The sequence below is a fragment of the Saccostrea echinata genome, unplaced genomic scaffold (assembly GCF_033153115.1).
Source record: "Saccostrea echinata isolate AGI-Se365-2 ecotype Australia unplaced genomic scaffold, CSIRO_AGI_Sech_v1 ptg000002l, whole genome shotgun sequence".
Taxonomy (NCBI): Eukaryota; Metazoa; Mollusca; class Bivalvia; order Ostreida; family Ostreidae; genus Saccostrea; species Saccostrea echinata.
In genome coordinates this window covers 30,691,486-30,708,356 of record NW_026889751.1, presented here as the reverse complement: position 1 = coordinate 30,708,356, position 16,871 = coordinate 30,691,486, and the positions used below count along the sequence as shown (strand labels likewise).

General features: G+C 36.2%; 2 protein-coding genes across 3 annotated transcripts in view; one reads left to right on the top strand and one right to left on the bottom strand.

Moving 5' to 3' along the window:
• The window catches only part of LOC133177137 (uncharacterized), a 92,871-nt gene that overhangs the window by 41,497 nt on the left and 34,503 nt on the right, over positions 1-16,871 (top strand). The gene's annotated exons all lie outside the window — the stretch shown is intronic.
• The window catches only part of LOC133177085 (mitogen-activated protein kinase-binding protein 1-like), a 67,646-nt gene continuing 56,552 nt past the window's right edge, over positions 5,778-16,871 (bottom strand). Inside the window, exons 24-33 of one of the 2 annotated variants that reach the window (XM_061312182.1) lie at positions 16,367-16,485; positions 15,896-16,077; positions 15,293-15,341; positions 15,068-15,133; positions 14,887-14,946; positions 13,426-13,474; positions 12,763-12,969; positions 10,338-11,715; positions 9,590-9,884; positions 5,778-9,442 (exon numbers count right to left, since the gene is read on the bottom strand). In XM_061312182.1, coding sequence (XP_061168166.1) covers positions 9,215-9,442; positions 9,590-9,884; positions 10,338-11,715; positions 12,763-12,969; positions 13,426-13,474; positions 14,887-14,946; positions 15,068-15,133; positions 15,293-15,341; positions 15,896-16,077; positions 16,367-16,485 — 2,633 coding nt within the window. In that variant the 3' untranslated portion in view covers positions 5,778-9,214. The remainder of the gene's footprint in view (positions 9,443-9,589; positions 9,885-10,337; positions 11,716-12,762; positions 12,970-13,425; positions 13,475-14,886; positions 14,947-15,067; positions 15,134-15,292; positions 15,342-15,895; positions 16,078-16,366; positions 16,486-16,871) is intronic. The other variant, XM_061312188.1, reaches the window with a different exon arrangement.

Genomic DNA, 16,871 nt, shown 5'->3' with positions numbered 1-16,871 from the left:
TTTTTTAAAAACTAAAAACCATTTTAACTCGTTTCCTGTAATTTTAACAGCTTTAATGAATAAAATTTTCTGTACATTTTAATTCAATATCATAATTAACACTATCGAAATTTGATTTGGTTAAATATACATTAATTTATCTACATGATGCACATATTTAAAGTGTAAAATGTGGAGATAACGAACATTGATCAATCATATAAATCAAAACAAATCGTAAACAGGGAAAAACACGGATGAAAACACCAGAGATGGGATCAGGTGCCTAGGAGGAGTAAACATCTGTTGACGGCCACACCCGACGTGATCCCTATGTATTGATCAGGCCCCGCCTTGTGAAATAAGCTCTTTGAGGTTATGATGGCTTCAAGTAATTCAATTCTCCCTTATAAAATCATTTAGTTCAAGAGCTTTAAATCAACTTAAGTAATTAAAAAAAATAGTTTATACTGTTAATATGAATTTAACACTATGCGTATTCAAAATACAAAGTGGGTTTGATGGCTTTTTCTGGTGGAACGAATCCACTACTTTCGATTTCATTCTATAAAGTTTAACAATGATAGTGAAAACTTACAATAAGGAAGACATTTAATACATTATTTCAATATTCCATACCATAATTCAATTAACAAACTAAACAGAATCTTATATAGTTTACCTAAGTTAAATGGGCTTTCATATTCCTATCCTTAGAAGTGATTATTCTATCTGTTATGTTTACACTTCTGTTTTTTTAAAATTACTTCCTGTATAAAATATGCATGTGGGCGGATTTATAGGGGCGAAAACTCTGGTTCAAGCCGTGAAACAAGTGATCTTATCATAGTTTAAAGGCAATTGAAATAATTAATTGAATGTGATTCTCTAAAAAGGTGAAATGTTTTATAATGTTTTCATACTTTTAAAGGCAAAATGTAAATAAGTATGGTGTGGTATTGGAATTGCTGTAAATATTTTGTTTAACAAATCTTGCATTAAAGCCATGCTACCTAAAAAAAAAAAAAGAACATATTTCCTTTGAAAAGACTATCGTGCACAGTCTTTAAAAATTAAAACATACATTAAATCCACACAAAAAAATGCGGCATTTAACAAGTTAATGGCATGTTTCAAGGAGTTTTAATTTTCTTGTTATAATCCCATGTTTCAAGGAATTTTAATTTTCTTGTTATAATCCCATGTTGAACGTCATAAAATTAGGGAAAAAATAAGTATCTATTGTATCCAGGAAATTCTCTTCTTAACGCATTTATGCTCCCTTTGAACCATAATGTATGAAAACGCTTCGTTTTTGAACGTTGTCAAAAAAAAATCACTAGATATTTCAGTTTTTGTTCAGAAAATTCTTTGTTGTTTATTCTGATTTTGAATTGCTGATGAATTGTATTATAAAGAAAGATCAGAAAATTTAAGCCCGATGATATATCTATCGATTACCTCTGTTATACTTTTCAACATATTATGCCATCAAAGATGAGCTCCCTCGAATGAAAATGGTAAAGATAAGGAACAGTGATCGATCTCAAAAAAAAAAATCTATAAACAATACAAATCTGTAAACAGGACATAAAACAAGGACCCCCGGAAATTCCAGAGGTGGGATCAGGTACCTAGATTTAGCATCTCCTGTTGACCGGTCACAACCGCCCCGACCCCTTTGTAATGATCAGGTAGACGGAACATTGCGTAGTCAAATTCAGTATAAAAATAAAAGCCTAACAATGGGAATGAAACAAGCCAGCCAGGAATACGACCCAGTGATAGGTTATATTTGCTAAAAAGGTCATTAAAACGACCACAGAATTTACAAAATACTGACTTTAAACGAGATTATTGAAATCCCTGTAACATCAACTTATCTGTCAGTAGTCTGCCTCGGTTTAAAAATTGATCGTACTCGGAGCATGCTCTTTAGTATCGAATGGGAGATGTAAACACCATAATCTATTTGAAAAAGTCGAGGAAAGTCCATATTTGGATTCTTTGACACCAGAATACAGGCTCGGATCTGTGATTATGGATATTGCAAATCATAGGCTCTTTAAACCGCTCAAACAACCCGTTTGTTCCTTAAACGTGTTAAACTTCAATATACCAACAAAGGAATTGATATATTAGTAATATTCTTAATCACAAAAGGGTCCAGTCTTCTACTCCACCATATTTCAAGTTGAAGTCCACATCTTGTATTTCTTACAGATTTACATCGACTATTACTTCCAAACTGTTTAATTACAAAAAAGATATCAACATCTAAAACACAGTCCTCCTACTTCCATGCTCATGTTCTTCTTCACCCTACAACTATATAGTCCTGCTGGACACGTTATTACTGTGACGTAAATATAGTTAAAGCGACATGTGACGGACAAACGGGGAAATTGACAAAAGTAGAATTTTTGCAAGACACATGTAAATTTTATTCAAATCTTGAAAGTATTAGGTTTCAGAAAATTACAGGTTTCAGAATCTAAAAAATCTACTTTTATGGAGAAAAATATAAGTAAAAATAATTTTCGTTTGCCCAACACGAAAATATTGCTTCACTCCTTCCTCTTTAAGGTACGCATGCGAGGAAAAGTTGAAGAAGTTACCATGGTGTTAATTCCATAGATATAAATGTCGGATGACCGAGGATTTTGATATAATCTTCAAAAATGATCAGAACTTATTCCTCACATTTGATTGCTCTAATTCAATGTTGTTTACAAGTTTCACGCTAAAAATAAAAGACACATGACCTTGACATTCTTGTTGAGATTGACGATAATAACCACGCCACAGATACAACTTTTCTTTTTCCGGCACTTACATTCTACAGTCTTTTCTTGCTTTTACCGTGCAGTTGAGATCTCAAAACTTCGCCTTATTCATATTTCTCATAAATCTTTAGCTTTATGATACAGTTATCTTAAAAGAAACACATGATTTTGACTCGTTATGTACATGTAACTTTAATAATGAGGACCTTAAAATCACTTATTTTAAAGGCGCCAAAATTTAGGGAACCCCGATCTTCCAACTGGCGTCATAATTTCATAAATATTATGAATTCTGGGGAAGATCATTACGCCAGGCGATGGCCAAACATGACAAAGAAGACTTTGACACTTTGTCAGAATGGATTAAAAGTAGAAGATGGATGTTAAAATCTCGCCTTAAGCGATTGAGGGGGCAATACGAAAACCATCTATCCTTCTGTGTTCAATAATTCAGAAGTGAAAAAAATAGATTACACGATCAGTATGTACTGGTCCCTGCTGACAAAGCAGGTAACAACATTGTCTTTGTTTGTAAGGCTCATTATTTTCAATGTAGTTTAAGGTAGCTACTGGACTTCAGTTCTGCAAGTGGTAATCCAACTTACATCCACAGTTGCCTTTCTAAGAAGGAAATTCTTCAAAATCATGTCATTTTGATATATTTCTAATATTCCCAACAATCAAATGAATTTGCAGTACCATTCCTATACTGGATTCTAAAATACATTAAAATCCTTGCAAAGAAACGAAGCGGGTTTCAGTAAATGTTTTTCTAAGCTTCTTTCTTTACTCACCACTGAAATATGAACAGCAGTGAAGGACAAACTTCAGGAGTACATTCGAGATTCAGATAAGGATACTTCGAACCTTACAAGAACTTTTAGAAAATTTGATATCAAAATATTTTACGAAAATCAATAACATCAAAACATACGACTTTTCAACACTTTATACAACCATTCCTCAAAATAAATTTAGTCGCCTGTGTTGCACAGTGGTTAGAGCGTCTGCTCTAGAGTCGCGGAGCAAGGAGTTATCCCTACGTCGCGGGTTCGAATCCCACTACGGGGCGTAGAGACCGGTTCTTCGGATGAGACAGTGTTAATCGAGGTCCGTGTCGATCGCTTTAAATAGGCGCTGGCACGAAAAAGAGCCCTCACAGATCAATGGCTCTGAATGCTGAATATAGATCTAAACTTGCACCTCCCTACGGCAAGTGGGGGCGTCTCAATAAGTGAACAATTCTCGAAAGGGACGTTAAACAAAGAAAATTAAAGTCCAGGCTTTGTCCTTCAATTCTACAGTTAGATATATCGACGACGTTTATCAATTAACAGTATTTAATTTCATTCCTACCTTGATTCGATATCCCTTTAAATTCGAGATAAAAGAAACCACCGAGTCTGACACATCTGTTTCATATTTGGATACTTACCGGTCTTGTAGAGTAGGCTTTCCCCTCAAAATCTTTTTCCCCGGAAAACTGGCTCTAGAGTAGGATTTCCCCTGGAGTAGGATTTTCCCCACGGAATAATGACTCTAAAGTAGGAATTCACCTACGGAAATCCCATATCAGATTCAATTTTCCGTAGGATTTTTCGTGGGAAAATCCTACTCTGTGTAATAGTTATAGAGTGCGATTTCCCCAGAAACAATCCTCCCCATAAAATATCATGGTTGTACTTATGTATGAGGGTGGAGGGGCGACACATTGTTACAAATATCCCTTCTTCAAAAACGGCGACCAGTTCGTTTGAAATGTACAAAGAATGAAAATTTTAAATCTCATTTTTCTCAGGAACTGTCCAACCAATTCTGTTGAAGCATTAAAATCTTATTCTTTTCCTCTGGTCAAACGGGTTTCTGAAAAAATGGTACAATGTAATCGTTTGGACAAATTTTTAAATGTATCCATGGATACAAAAAGGAATTTTATTTTAAATGGATTTTTTAAAATTGTATTTCAAAACTACATATACATAATATTGATGTGCAAGTGTCTTGCCAAGCTTAAGATTAAGAAAAGCAATTTTTCTTGTATTGTTTTGTTTGTGTTTGGTTTTGTGCATTTTTTTTTTTTAATTTTCTCTTTGAAAAAACTACTGGATTCAAATACTCACAAAATGGCACGTGGAACTTATCAAAAACATAAATTTTAGAATTTTCTCACATACTCCTTGTATAAAGGATCGATCCATAGATGAAATACTAGGCTTTTAGAGGGCAAACAAATTATCAAATCACTTAAGGTGACCCGATATACATTTTAAAATTCGTAAACAAACAGGTATCTCTGCGCCGAGAGATGGTACCGAGACATCTTGTCTTACAATTGTTTTGAGTGATTAATTTTACAATTTCCTATAAGTTAAATTTTTGAGTTGAGACTCGATGATTTGAACTATAATATATTTTAAGATTTCATACTAATTTCGACAATTTTTGAGTTGAAAACATTCATATTTTCATTAAAAAAATCAGTTGACTTCCATAATTATAATCTGTTATTGTTCATATAATTTAAGCATTGATGAGGGGGAAATTCAACTCTAAGAAAGAATGGGAAAATCTGGCTATGGGGGAAATCCTACTCTACAACACCAGTACTAGAAAAAGACGTTGAGGTAACTTAACAATAAAACTTTTAAAAGATACAAGTGATGACCAACTGACTTCCCCTATCTATGTAGAAATAAATCACTATCACTCATCTTTTTCTCAAAGAATGACAGCCTTAAACATGACTCCAAGTGGATGTGAAGTGTTGTAAATTATTCCTTGTGTAACATAAATAAATTTGATTACAAACATTCAAGATTGTGCTTTAAGCACTTTTAGATACAATGACTGGACTGACAGTTTGGCCCTCTGGTTGTCAGTGGGTACTGCTCGAGACAACATACATCAAAATATAGCCTAACACATAATCATTAAGTCTGGCTTTTTTTTTTTCACATACAGATTTGTAAAGTTGCGCTTTCAATTTAATTTTCCATTTACTAGACAAAGAAAAAATTAAGATAAGTTTATTATAACAAATTTGTCAACAAATTTGCATAGAGTGAAAATATTGTTATTATATACACAAGCACTTCATATTCTGACATATTAGAGGATTTTGTACAAAATTTGACATTTGATCAGCTTTGAAAATCTTTGCCTAATTATTCTATTATCAACACTATGGCACAACCAAAGTCTTCCCATGATACCTTAATCTTTTTTTTTTCAGAATGCACACTGCTAACTGAGGTTAAACAAAACCAAAACAATTAAAAATTCTTCAGTACAAAGACCAAAACTATTAAAAAGATTTGCCACAGATAGTAAAAAGAAGTCTTATACAGTAGATAACACCTTTGGAATCTACAAAGTAATGTTATGCCATGCTTAAATAACCATCAAAATTGTACTCACATTAACAAAACAGCTGAAGGTAATATATGGAAAGTCAGGAACTTTATAATGTTCATCAGAGATACATGGAATGTAGCTTTCGTTTAAACACTGAGATCATTTTCTCCACAAAGATGCGACTTGGTTATGGTTAATAGAAATATAGACATAAGCTAAAATAAAAGTCCCGTATGGGAACATTTAGCTGAAATGTTTGACAATGCCATTCCACAAATGGTTAAAGATTAAATTTAACAACATTTCTTCAATATACATGTACAAACAAAAAAAAATTTCAAATCATAACCACAACCGAATCTCCAAGTAAGAGTTAATGTTCTTTGTTTACTCTCCCAGTTTACTGGAGATTGCAACCACATACATGCAAAAAAAACAAGAGGCCCATGGGCCACATCGCTCACCTGAGTAACTTTGGCCATGCTATTCTTTACCAGATTTCCCCCTTTTAATATACCTATTGTGGCCCCGCCCTACCCCTGGGGGTCATGATTTGAACAATTTAGATTCTACACTACCCCAGGATGCTTCCATATATAAGTTTCAGCTTTTCTGGCCCAGTGGTTCTTGAGAAGAAGATTTTTTAAGATTTTTCTTATATATTTCAATGTAAAACTTGGATTCCCTATTATGGCCCCGCCCTACCCCAGTGGTCATGATTTGAACAATTTAGAATCTACACTACCCCAGGATGCTTCCATATAAGTTTCAGCTTTTCTGGCCCAGTGGTTCTTGAGAAGAAGATTTTTAAAGATTTTTCCTATATATTTCAATGTAAAACTTGGATTCCCTATTGTGGCCCCGCCCTACCCCCGGGGGTCATGATCTGAACAATTTAGAATCTACACTACCCCAGGATGCTTCCATATAAGTTTCAGCTTTTCTGGCCCAGTGGTTCTTGAGAAGAAGATTTTTTAAGATTTTTCTTATATATTTCAATGTAAAACTTGGACTCCCTCTTGTGGCCCCGCCCTACCCCCGGGGGTCATGATTTGAACAATTTAGAATCCACACTACCCCAGGATGCTTCCATATAAGTTTCAGCTTTTCTGGCCCAGTGGTTCTTGAGAAGAAGATTTTTAAAGATTTTTCTTATATATTTCAATGTAAAACTTGGATTCCCTATTATGGCCCCGCCCTACCCCAGTTGTCATGATCTGAACAATTTAGAATCTACACTACCCCAGGATGCTTCCATGTAAGTTTCAGCTTTTCTGGCCCAGTGGTTCTTGAGAAGAAGATTTTTTTAAGATTTTTCTTATATATTTCAATGTAAAACTTGGATTCCCTCTTGTGGCCCCGCCCTACCCCCGTGGGTCATGATTTGAACAATTTAGAATCTACACTACCACAGGATGCTTCCACATAAGTTTCAGCTTTACTGGCCAAGTGGTTCTTGAGAAGAAGAATTTTAAAAGATTTTTCTTATTAATTTCAATGTACAACTTGGACTCCCTCTTGTGGCCCCGCCCTACCCCCGGGGGTCATGATTTGAACAATTTAAAATCTACACTACCCCAGGATGCTTCCACATAAGTTTAAGCTTTTCTGGCCCAGTGGTTCTTGAGAAGAAAATTTTTAAAGATTTTTCCTATATATTTCTATGTAAAACATTGATTCCACATTGTGGCCCCGCCCTACCACCGGGGGTCATGATTTGAACAATTTAGAATCTACACTACCCCAGGATGCTTCCATATAAGTTTCAGCTTTACTGGCCCTGTGGTTCTTGAGAAGAAGATTTTTTAATGACCCCACCCTATTTTTGTCTTCTCTTGATTATCTCCCCTTGTGAGGGGACTTGGCCCTTCATTTTAATAATTTAAATTCCCCTTCACCCAAGGATGCTTTGTACCAAGTTTGGTCAAAATTGGCCCAGTGGTTCTTGAGAAGAAGTCAAAAATGTGAAAAGTTTACAGACGGACGGACAGACAGACAGACAGACGGACAGACGGACGGACGGACGACGGACAAAATGTGATCAGAAAAGCTCACTTGAGCCTTCGGCTCAGGTGAGCTAAAAAAAAAAAAAGAGGTAGAATAAAAAATCATTCAAATATTAACCAATAATAAGTTAAGACTTTAAAAAGTAAATATTGGTACTTAACATCTTTTCTCAAAGAATTTACATCCTTAGTTAAAGGGTAGTGTTGTAGACTTAAAGCATTAACATTGTACAGTAATAAGAGATGTTTCTCTTAAATTAAGTATTTATAAAGTTACTCTACAATCTATAGTGCAACTGATTTACTATTGTGAATAATAAATCTCATCAGAACTTTTTTCTTCAATGTAGAGAGGACTTAGGTCCCCTGTTATTGACTAACCATTGTAAAAGACCACTAGAGGCCCTAGATGGACTGTCTATAATGTTATTCTGGGATAAAAATGAGACTTAGTTTTTGAATTGTTTATAGAGACAGAATGTTGACTAGACACATACACCAGTGTTAACTTAAAATTGTAATTTCACAACCAGTGAAGGATATGTTGACATGGCAACCATTCTGCCATAAACAGTGGTCACTCTGGCATAGATATGGAAATTAATTATGAACACAATTAAAACACATGAAACATAATGCCAAACAATCATGACATGGAATTAAACTCACATAAAGGAATATAACAACCATAATTGCCATAAATCTCAGAATATATTGTAAAACCACTTAATAAATGAGTCAAAGAAAACTGACACCATAAAATATACATTGAATCCACATATAGAGAAGAAAGACACATTTTAGTTCCAGACAACTCTCTGGAACTCCTGATATTTCATGCACAGTTTTGAGTTACATGGAATCTATATCTGTAATGTGTGCTCATCTGAAAATAAGCACAGGAAAGCACTGGCTTTGGCAAAAAATAGCATCACAAGTTCTGACCAGTGTGACATCATGCTCACTTTCCTATTGTAACAACATAGCAGTCACTCTGGTCATAGTAACAACATAGCAGTCACTCTGGTCATAGTATCAACATAGCAGTCATCGATGTAATGGTCACTTTGACAAGTCACAATATTATGGTCACTTTGGCACTAGAGATTTCAGCATCTGTTGATTGTTCATTAATATTTGTTGATTTTGACGAATTAAGGCTTTGATTTCTGTATAATGGGTGGGGAGGATCACACTGTTTATCTCTGTGGATGGTTTGTTTTCTATAACATTGTTCAACTCTGTACAGCATTCAGATATCGCTTCTCTCAGCATACAGAGCCCCTCCGAGTCCGTCCCTTTACTCTGGTCTTGTAGCTTTGGAAGATAGTACAGGGCATTAAAAACATACAAGAATCCTAGTTTAATGGTAATATTGAAAATAATTTCAAAACTTGGCACCATTAGATACATTTTAAACATTTATAAGTTCCTGAACATAACCCACAACTTTCCTTCACTTACTGTTTTGTAAGTTTCTGTCACCATGGTCACCGTTTTCTTAAGATCTCTGATGGCTTCCATGCTCATCTGAAGTTCATCTGCTTTCCTTGGACTCTGTTTAGGTGAGGGAGTGATGGTGGATCTTGATGAAGACACAGAGGTGGATCTACTGGGGGTGTAGGAGGTCTGTTGACTTGTGGGTGTGGTTTCCATGGCTGAGGTCAGAGGTTGACTTGTGGGTGTGGTTTCCGTGGCTGAGGTTAGATGCGTACTTGATGACTGAGACACCACATTCTGGGGGTGTTCTAGAGAGTAGCTAAATTCACAAATTAACATCAGTTAAACAAATGTATAATTAGTTTTATACCTACCTAAACTGAAAGAAAACATTCTCTATCTATAGAAAGAGTGAAAGAAAAATTAACAAGTATAATTTTTTTTAAAAAGGTTCCAGGCTTTTCAGTGTTAATGAAATGAACCAGACGATTTCACTATAAATAGCTACAGAATTCCAAAATCAAGGTCACAGTGACCTATCTTTTGGTCATGAGAAACTTCCTCACTAGGATATAACGTTTGATGATTCTAAATTGTGCTCTCACTACAATTATGTAGACATGATAAGGCTATGTGTAACTATTGATTTTCTAATAGGTCAATCTGAGCTCTTTAGGATTGTGACCCCCCCCCCTCCGCAATTCAATATCATTCCAGTAGAGCAAAATTCGTGCTGTTAAGCAGAAATGTTTAAATATCTAAAACTACGTACCAATTCTCCTGCCCACTCTTAAAATTTCTTGGAGGACTGATGCCCTGGAACATTCTGGTGGCAGTCTCGGAGTCTAAACTGGATCCCACCCCTGAGCTGTACTGACTGGCATTAGATCCAGGTGAATACATGGCTACAGATGATGGACTACTGATAACATTGACAGAAGTCCCCTGAGGACTCGAGTGAGATGTGAGCTGAGCTATTCTTTCTTTGATGCTTTTGGAAGGAGTATCATCGAGCTCATTATCAGAGTGACTTGTGAGTGTGCTCACCCATGAGTCATTCATCTGAGTGTCTGTATGAGATGGGTGAGAGGTGGCAAGATAATCAGGGGGAGATAACTGACTGCTACAGCTAGGAAGAGAGGACACAGAAGTTAGGGATGTCACTGAGGAATTGGGGTTCTGAGGTGTGTAGTCTTTTTCAGGTAAATCGTTTGGACTGGCATCTAATGCAGACAAGTCCTGGAAAGCTGACTCTATCTTCTGTCTCCTCAGTTCTTCAGCCGTCATCTCGATCTCCGTGGTTATCTGTAGAATGTTGCTGGACAGATGAACGGGGGGTGAGGTCACTTTGGGAATGGATCTATTACTGGCAGTAGTAGGCCTGAGATTTTCATTTACTGAAGTTTTGGGTCCTTGTTTCTGAGGCAGAATTCCTGAATTTCCTTTCAGAATGTTTTTAGCCTGATCAAGTGTGAGTTCCTGTTTGTTTTGAGTCTGAGATCGAGTAGCTCGCTTAATAAACACACTATGTTTGGATTTTGTCACATTTACATTCGTTGTGTTAGGTGGGGGCATCAAGTCTTTATCACTCTGTTTTCCTGGCAGTGACATTCGGACTGGCCTCTTGCTAAGTTCTGTTGTTGAACTTGCTTTTTTAGGTGTCCCTGTTGAGAATCTTTTGGTTTCAGGCAGTAATTTTTTAACATCACTTCTTTTAGACTTGAGTTTTTGTGGCTCATCATCTAACAGATCTGGCACACTGTTTGATAGATTACCACTGATGATGCCATTTTCTTGTTCCCAGTCCTCCGACGTATCGCTGAGGGCTGCTGCGGCCAGATTTGGAGTAGAGGCATACGCAGCAGATTTAGTCAAAGTTCTATATGGTTTTGATTTTGAGCTCTGTTTTTTACTATTCAGGTTGGTCATTGAAGTACTTTTATTTAGCTGGGGCCCCGACTCTTTGCGGTCTGTAGACAGTCGGGATTGTGAACTGGATGTCTGTTTCCTGTATGTGGAACTCTGGGAGTGAGATCGTGGCTCCAGTTTCTTTCTCTCTTCGCGGCTGAGGGACAGTGTACTGGGTCGTGACCTACGAGTATGCCTGCCCCCAGAGGATGATTCATCACTGTCACTTGTAAGTGCAGGTCCTAAAAATAGAGATTATGTACTAAAGTAAAATATTTGAGAAAGAGTGTCAACTACCATTGTCATTAGATAAATACATTTAAAACAAATAAGATAATATGAAAATCCATCAACTTCAAATAATGAATCTAACTTAATGAAAATAATGCAGCTACAAGAATTGATCTGTATTTTTAAAATGTATCTGATTCAATGACAGAACTGAAATAAACATTACAAAATCAAAGAAGCAAAGTTAAAAGCAATTGACATTGATGTTCGTGCTGCAAATTTATTCTGTAGAATTTTTTTTAAAATTTAATAGGTCTTCAGATTAGTTGACTTCTAAATATTTGTATGTTGGTTTTCAGAGGAAATTAACTGTTATTTCAGCTCTTATCAATGATAATGTGCACTTTTAACATCTCCTTAACACTGCACACATCATAAAATTTCAACCAATGAACCAACATCAAATGTCATGTTTCCTCTCTAACTGGATACATGTTTATGTACGTACATGGCGATACAAAAGACTTGTTAGAATACTAAATAATGCATTGTAGGCAGTACTGAGCAACTGATATACATTTTTAGTATAATGGTATAGTAATAGTACACTGGTCCAGCATACATGGAATACTCAGAAACAATAATGGGGAAAACAAAGCAATGGTTGTACATAAAGCATTGCCTTATATAATTATATGAAGTTAAACAAAGCATTGTTAAAAGCTTCAATGAGATACAATAAGATGCAATACTCTTAGATCAGCAGTGTTAATCTCGCATAAGACCCACTAACTTGTCAAACACGTATATCTAATATGAACAGGCTTAATATCCTGTTGAATTCAGAAGAGAAGCACTAAATCTACTTTACATTATCAAGTTGCCTTACAATTCAGGTGTCATACATCTTAAGAGTGGAGATATAATAACAGTGTCAGATATATATCAAAGAAACACAGTGTCAATCAATGTCAGGTGTTAATCAGTAAGGGATATAAATAGAGCAGGGTGTGTCACATCAAAGCAGTCCAGATACACTTCATGCCCGAGCGATTTACCACACTGGGTGGTGGATCTAGACAGAGACTGAGGGGTGGGTATCTTGCTACGCCACTGTGGTGGTGAGTGTACATTGCGAGGGTTACCCTTTGTGGTGGGGATGTGAACAGTGCAGGGGTCAGAGACTGGATGCTCCTCCTGGATTGGCTGTTTGGGAAGGTCAAAGGTTGACCAACATCTGCGAAGAGATGTTGGTGTTCGAGGGCCTAAAAATCAAAAGGTGATGAAGATGGTGCTCTGATGATATAAAAATCGTGACAAAAAAGAGGCAATGAATTAAATGTACTGAGGCATTTCACCTTGGTATGACTTCTGGGAATATCAAGCTCAATAATGGATAGCACTATTAATACAATTGTTGAAAGCATGGAATGCAATAGATAAGAAATAATTCTCTCTTCTTATGGAAAAAAAATTGATGGCATGTATTTACATCCCTCCTCTTGCTTTCAAGGTGGGAAGAACATGAATGCATATAGTAGTTTATATTAAACGAATATGAAATCAAAATTTCTTTAGAGAGCTACTAATAAAAAGACTGAATAAAAGGAAGACATTTTCTACAGACACATGCTCTAGCACCGAGCTCTGTTGACGAGTCAGCATGCCTATTTAATGACTTATACATCATGCACCTGACACACCTTGACCTAGATACCTACTGGAAGGAATATCCTCTCTTTCTAGTGATCTTCTGACCTCAGGAACTTCCTATAAATAGTTATAAATCAAATAACCACAAAATGTTAAAACAAGAGGCCCAGGGGCCACATCGCTCACCTGAGCACTCTGGCTAGGAAAAAGCAGAAAGCAGTTCAGTCTTAAAAAGTTTTGATATAAAAGCGGTTCGGGGGGTGGGGGGTGGGGTGGGGTGGGGTGGGGTTGATTTAAACTAATTTGAATCTATACTTCATAGGGATGCTTTTGAATTAATATGACAAATAATGGCTTTGCTGTTCTTAAGAAGACAATTTTAATTGATAAATCATTTGTATTCCTTTGTTTGACTATGATCCCCTGTTATGGCCCCTCTATTCTCCTGGGGGTTCATGATTTGAACAAAATTTGAATCTACATTACCTGACAGAGGATGCTTCCATTTAAATATGACTAATTATGGCTTTGCTGTTCTTGAAAAGAAAATTTTTAAAGATTTTTTCCTATGTAAAATTTAATAGCCCATTGTGGCCCCACCTGACCCCCGGGGGTCATGATTTGAACAAATTTGAATCTACACTACCTTAAGATGCTTCCATATAAATATAACCAATCATGGCTTTCCTGTTCTTGAGAAGAAGATTTTTAAAGATTTTGCCTGTATATTCCTATGTTAAACTTTGATCGCCCATTGTGGCCCCACCCTACCCCCAGGGGTCATGATTTGAACAAACTTGAATCTACACTACCTGAGGATGCTTCCATATAAGTTTCATATTTTCAAGCCCAGTGGTTCTTGAGAAGAAGATTTTTAAATGATGCCATTAATTTTTCACAAATTCATAATTAAATCCCCTTGGAAGAAGGCGTGGCCCTTCATTTGAACAAACTTGAATCCCCTTTACCCAAGGATATTTTAAGGAAAGTTTGGTTGAAATTGGCCCAGTAGTTCTTGAGAAGAAGATGAAAATGTGGAAAGTTAATGACAACGACAACAACAACGACAGACAATGGACAAATTTTGATCAGAAAAGCTCACTTGAGCCTTCGGCTCAGGTGAGCTAAAAATGAATCAGCAAACTTTATTCTATGTAATACATCTATATATTGATCACTAGTTAATAATTATAGCTTTAATAAAATTCAAAATACTGTAAATCAGTTTTTATTCGTTCGTACTTTATTTTTTCATATTTACACAAGACTGTCTGCTCATAAAAATTTCATTCTTGCATACTTTTTTATTAATAAAAATTACATATAACAATTTCCTGAATTCATGAAAATTTTCTCTCACTTATAAATACCATATGACTTTTGTGCGAAAATTAAGTGTTGCAAACATTTTGTGATCTACAGTAGAGTAAATTCAACATACAGAGTTATCATTCTTACAACTCATTTTTAAAAGATAGGGCAAGTGTGATAGTGTGGCCCGTTTCAGTACAAGAACAGAGTTATTTAACCTGTACAGGACTGTGATGAGGATCAGCCTCGGCCTCCGGACTCTGGTCCTTCCAGCCCATCTACAAATCAAGTGTTTATTAATCAATCACAGAAAGACTCAGACTAAGACTTTTTCTTTAAGCATATACACTAAGAGTACAAAAGTGTGGCTTCAAACAGAAACATTAGATTATCACTTACAGCCATTAGAGTTTTCCGCGTTTCATCGACAGCTCGGGCCATTACGTCCTTCCTCTTCTGTAGAGACTACACAGAACCAACAGAAAAATTAGTCACAAAATATAAAAATCAATTAAAAGTGTCAACAAATTCCAAAACTTAGTTTCCAAAGAGTTAGACGAAAACATTCATCCATCTACAGGGAAAGGAAATTTAAACAAGCTTGTGATAAAGACGCATCCTTACATCAAACCAGTTGTCCTGTCGCTGGACGCTGTTGTACACAGAGATGTTCCTAGAAGATATAAAATACGTATCAAAATTCATGTATAATTATATACAAAATAGGTATCAAAATAAATTTATAATTATTAATGTTTTAGTCTTATTTAGACTTGTTAATTTCCAATCAATTTCAAACTGAGGAAATCAAATTCTTCAGAGAGTTATTTTGTACTAATATTATTTGAAGTTGGTCTATTGCTTGAATCAGATGGTTGCTTGACACAGTATCCAATGATAGGAGCCTGATACTGTGATCAGAAGCCTGTTATTCAGATAACTAACCTGATAATATCAGGCTGATATTGGCCTGCTGTGTCCGTTATTTGGATAACTTACCTGCTGTGCCCATTATTGTATAACATACCTGATGTTGGCCTGTTGTGCCCATTATTTGTATAACTTACCTGATATTGGCCTGCTGTGCCCATTCTTTGGATAACTTACCTGATATTGGCCTGCTGTGCCCATTCTTTGGATAACTTACCTGATGTTGGCCTGCTGTGTCTGTTATTTGGATAACTTACCTGATGTTGGCCTGCTGTGCCCATTATTTGGATAACTTACCTGATGTTGGCCTGCTGTGCCCGGGACAGAAATCTGGAGGAGATGCTCAGTCGTGGATTGAATCCGTTTGGATCTTCCTCATCCTCCCTCTTCTTCTCCTCCTCATCCAGGTTCTTCTGAAACCTCTCCTTGTGGTCCGGTGTAAAACTCAGGTTCTCAAATGTATCTTTCAGGAACTTTTCCTACAGCAAATAAATTCCAAATGTTTATTTTCAAAGTGCTTAAATAAAATTACATGTCATTCAGGAATAAAGGGCTCCATCCTACGTGAAATTATTCTCTCAACACAATCAAACTAAATCCTTCAAGCAATTCAATTCTAACACATTTCTTTAACGGGTATGTTTGATTCTTACTGAGGTGTCTTCAATTCTGTTTTAAATCATACTCTTTTCATACTATTTATCTACCAAGATTCACTTAAAGTCTTATTTTTTGTTTAATGTCTGGGAAGTTGAGTTTTCTCCTCACCCTGAGAGGGGTTTGGGCTGAGAGATCATCCCCAGGGGTGGTGGGGAGGGAAGGAGCATCTCCCTGTTCCTCTTCATCCTCCAGTTCCTCAACAGAAACAGGGTCAGTGCTGGAAGACTCTAAAATAACAGAAACAGGGTCAGTGCTGGAAGACTCTAAAATAACAGAAACAGGGTCAGTGCTGAAAGACTCTAAAATAACAGATACAGGGTCAGTGCTGGAAGACTCTAAAATAACAGATACAGGGTCAGTGCTGGGAGATTCTAAAATAACAGACACAGGGTCAGTGCTGGAAGACTCTAAAATAACAGAAACAGGGTCAGTGCTGGAAGACTCTAAAATAACAGAAACAGGGTCAGTGCTGGAAGACTCTAAAATAACAGAAACAGGGTCAGTGCTGGAAGACTCTAAAATAACAGAAACAGGGTCAGCCCTGGAAGACTCTAAAATAACAGAAACAGGGTCAGTGCTGGAAGACACTAAAATAACAGAAACAGGGTCAGTG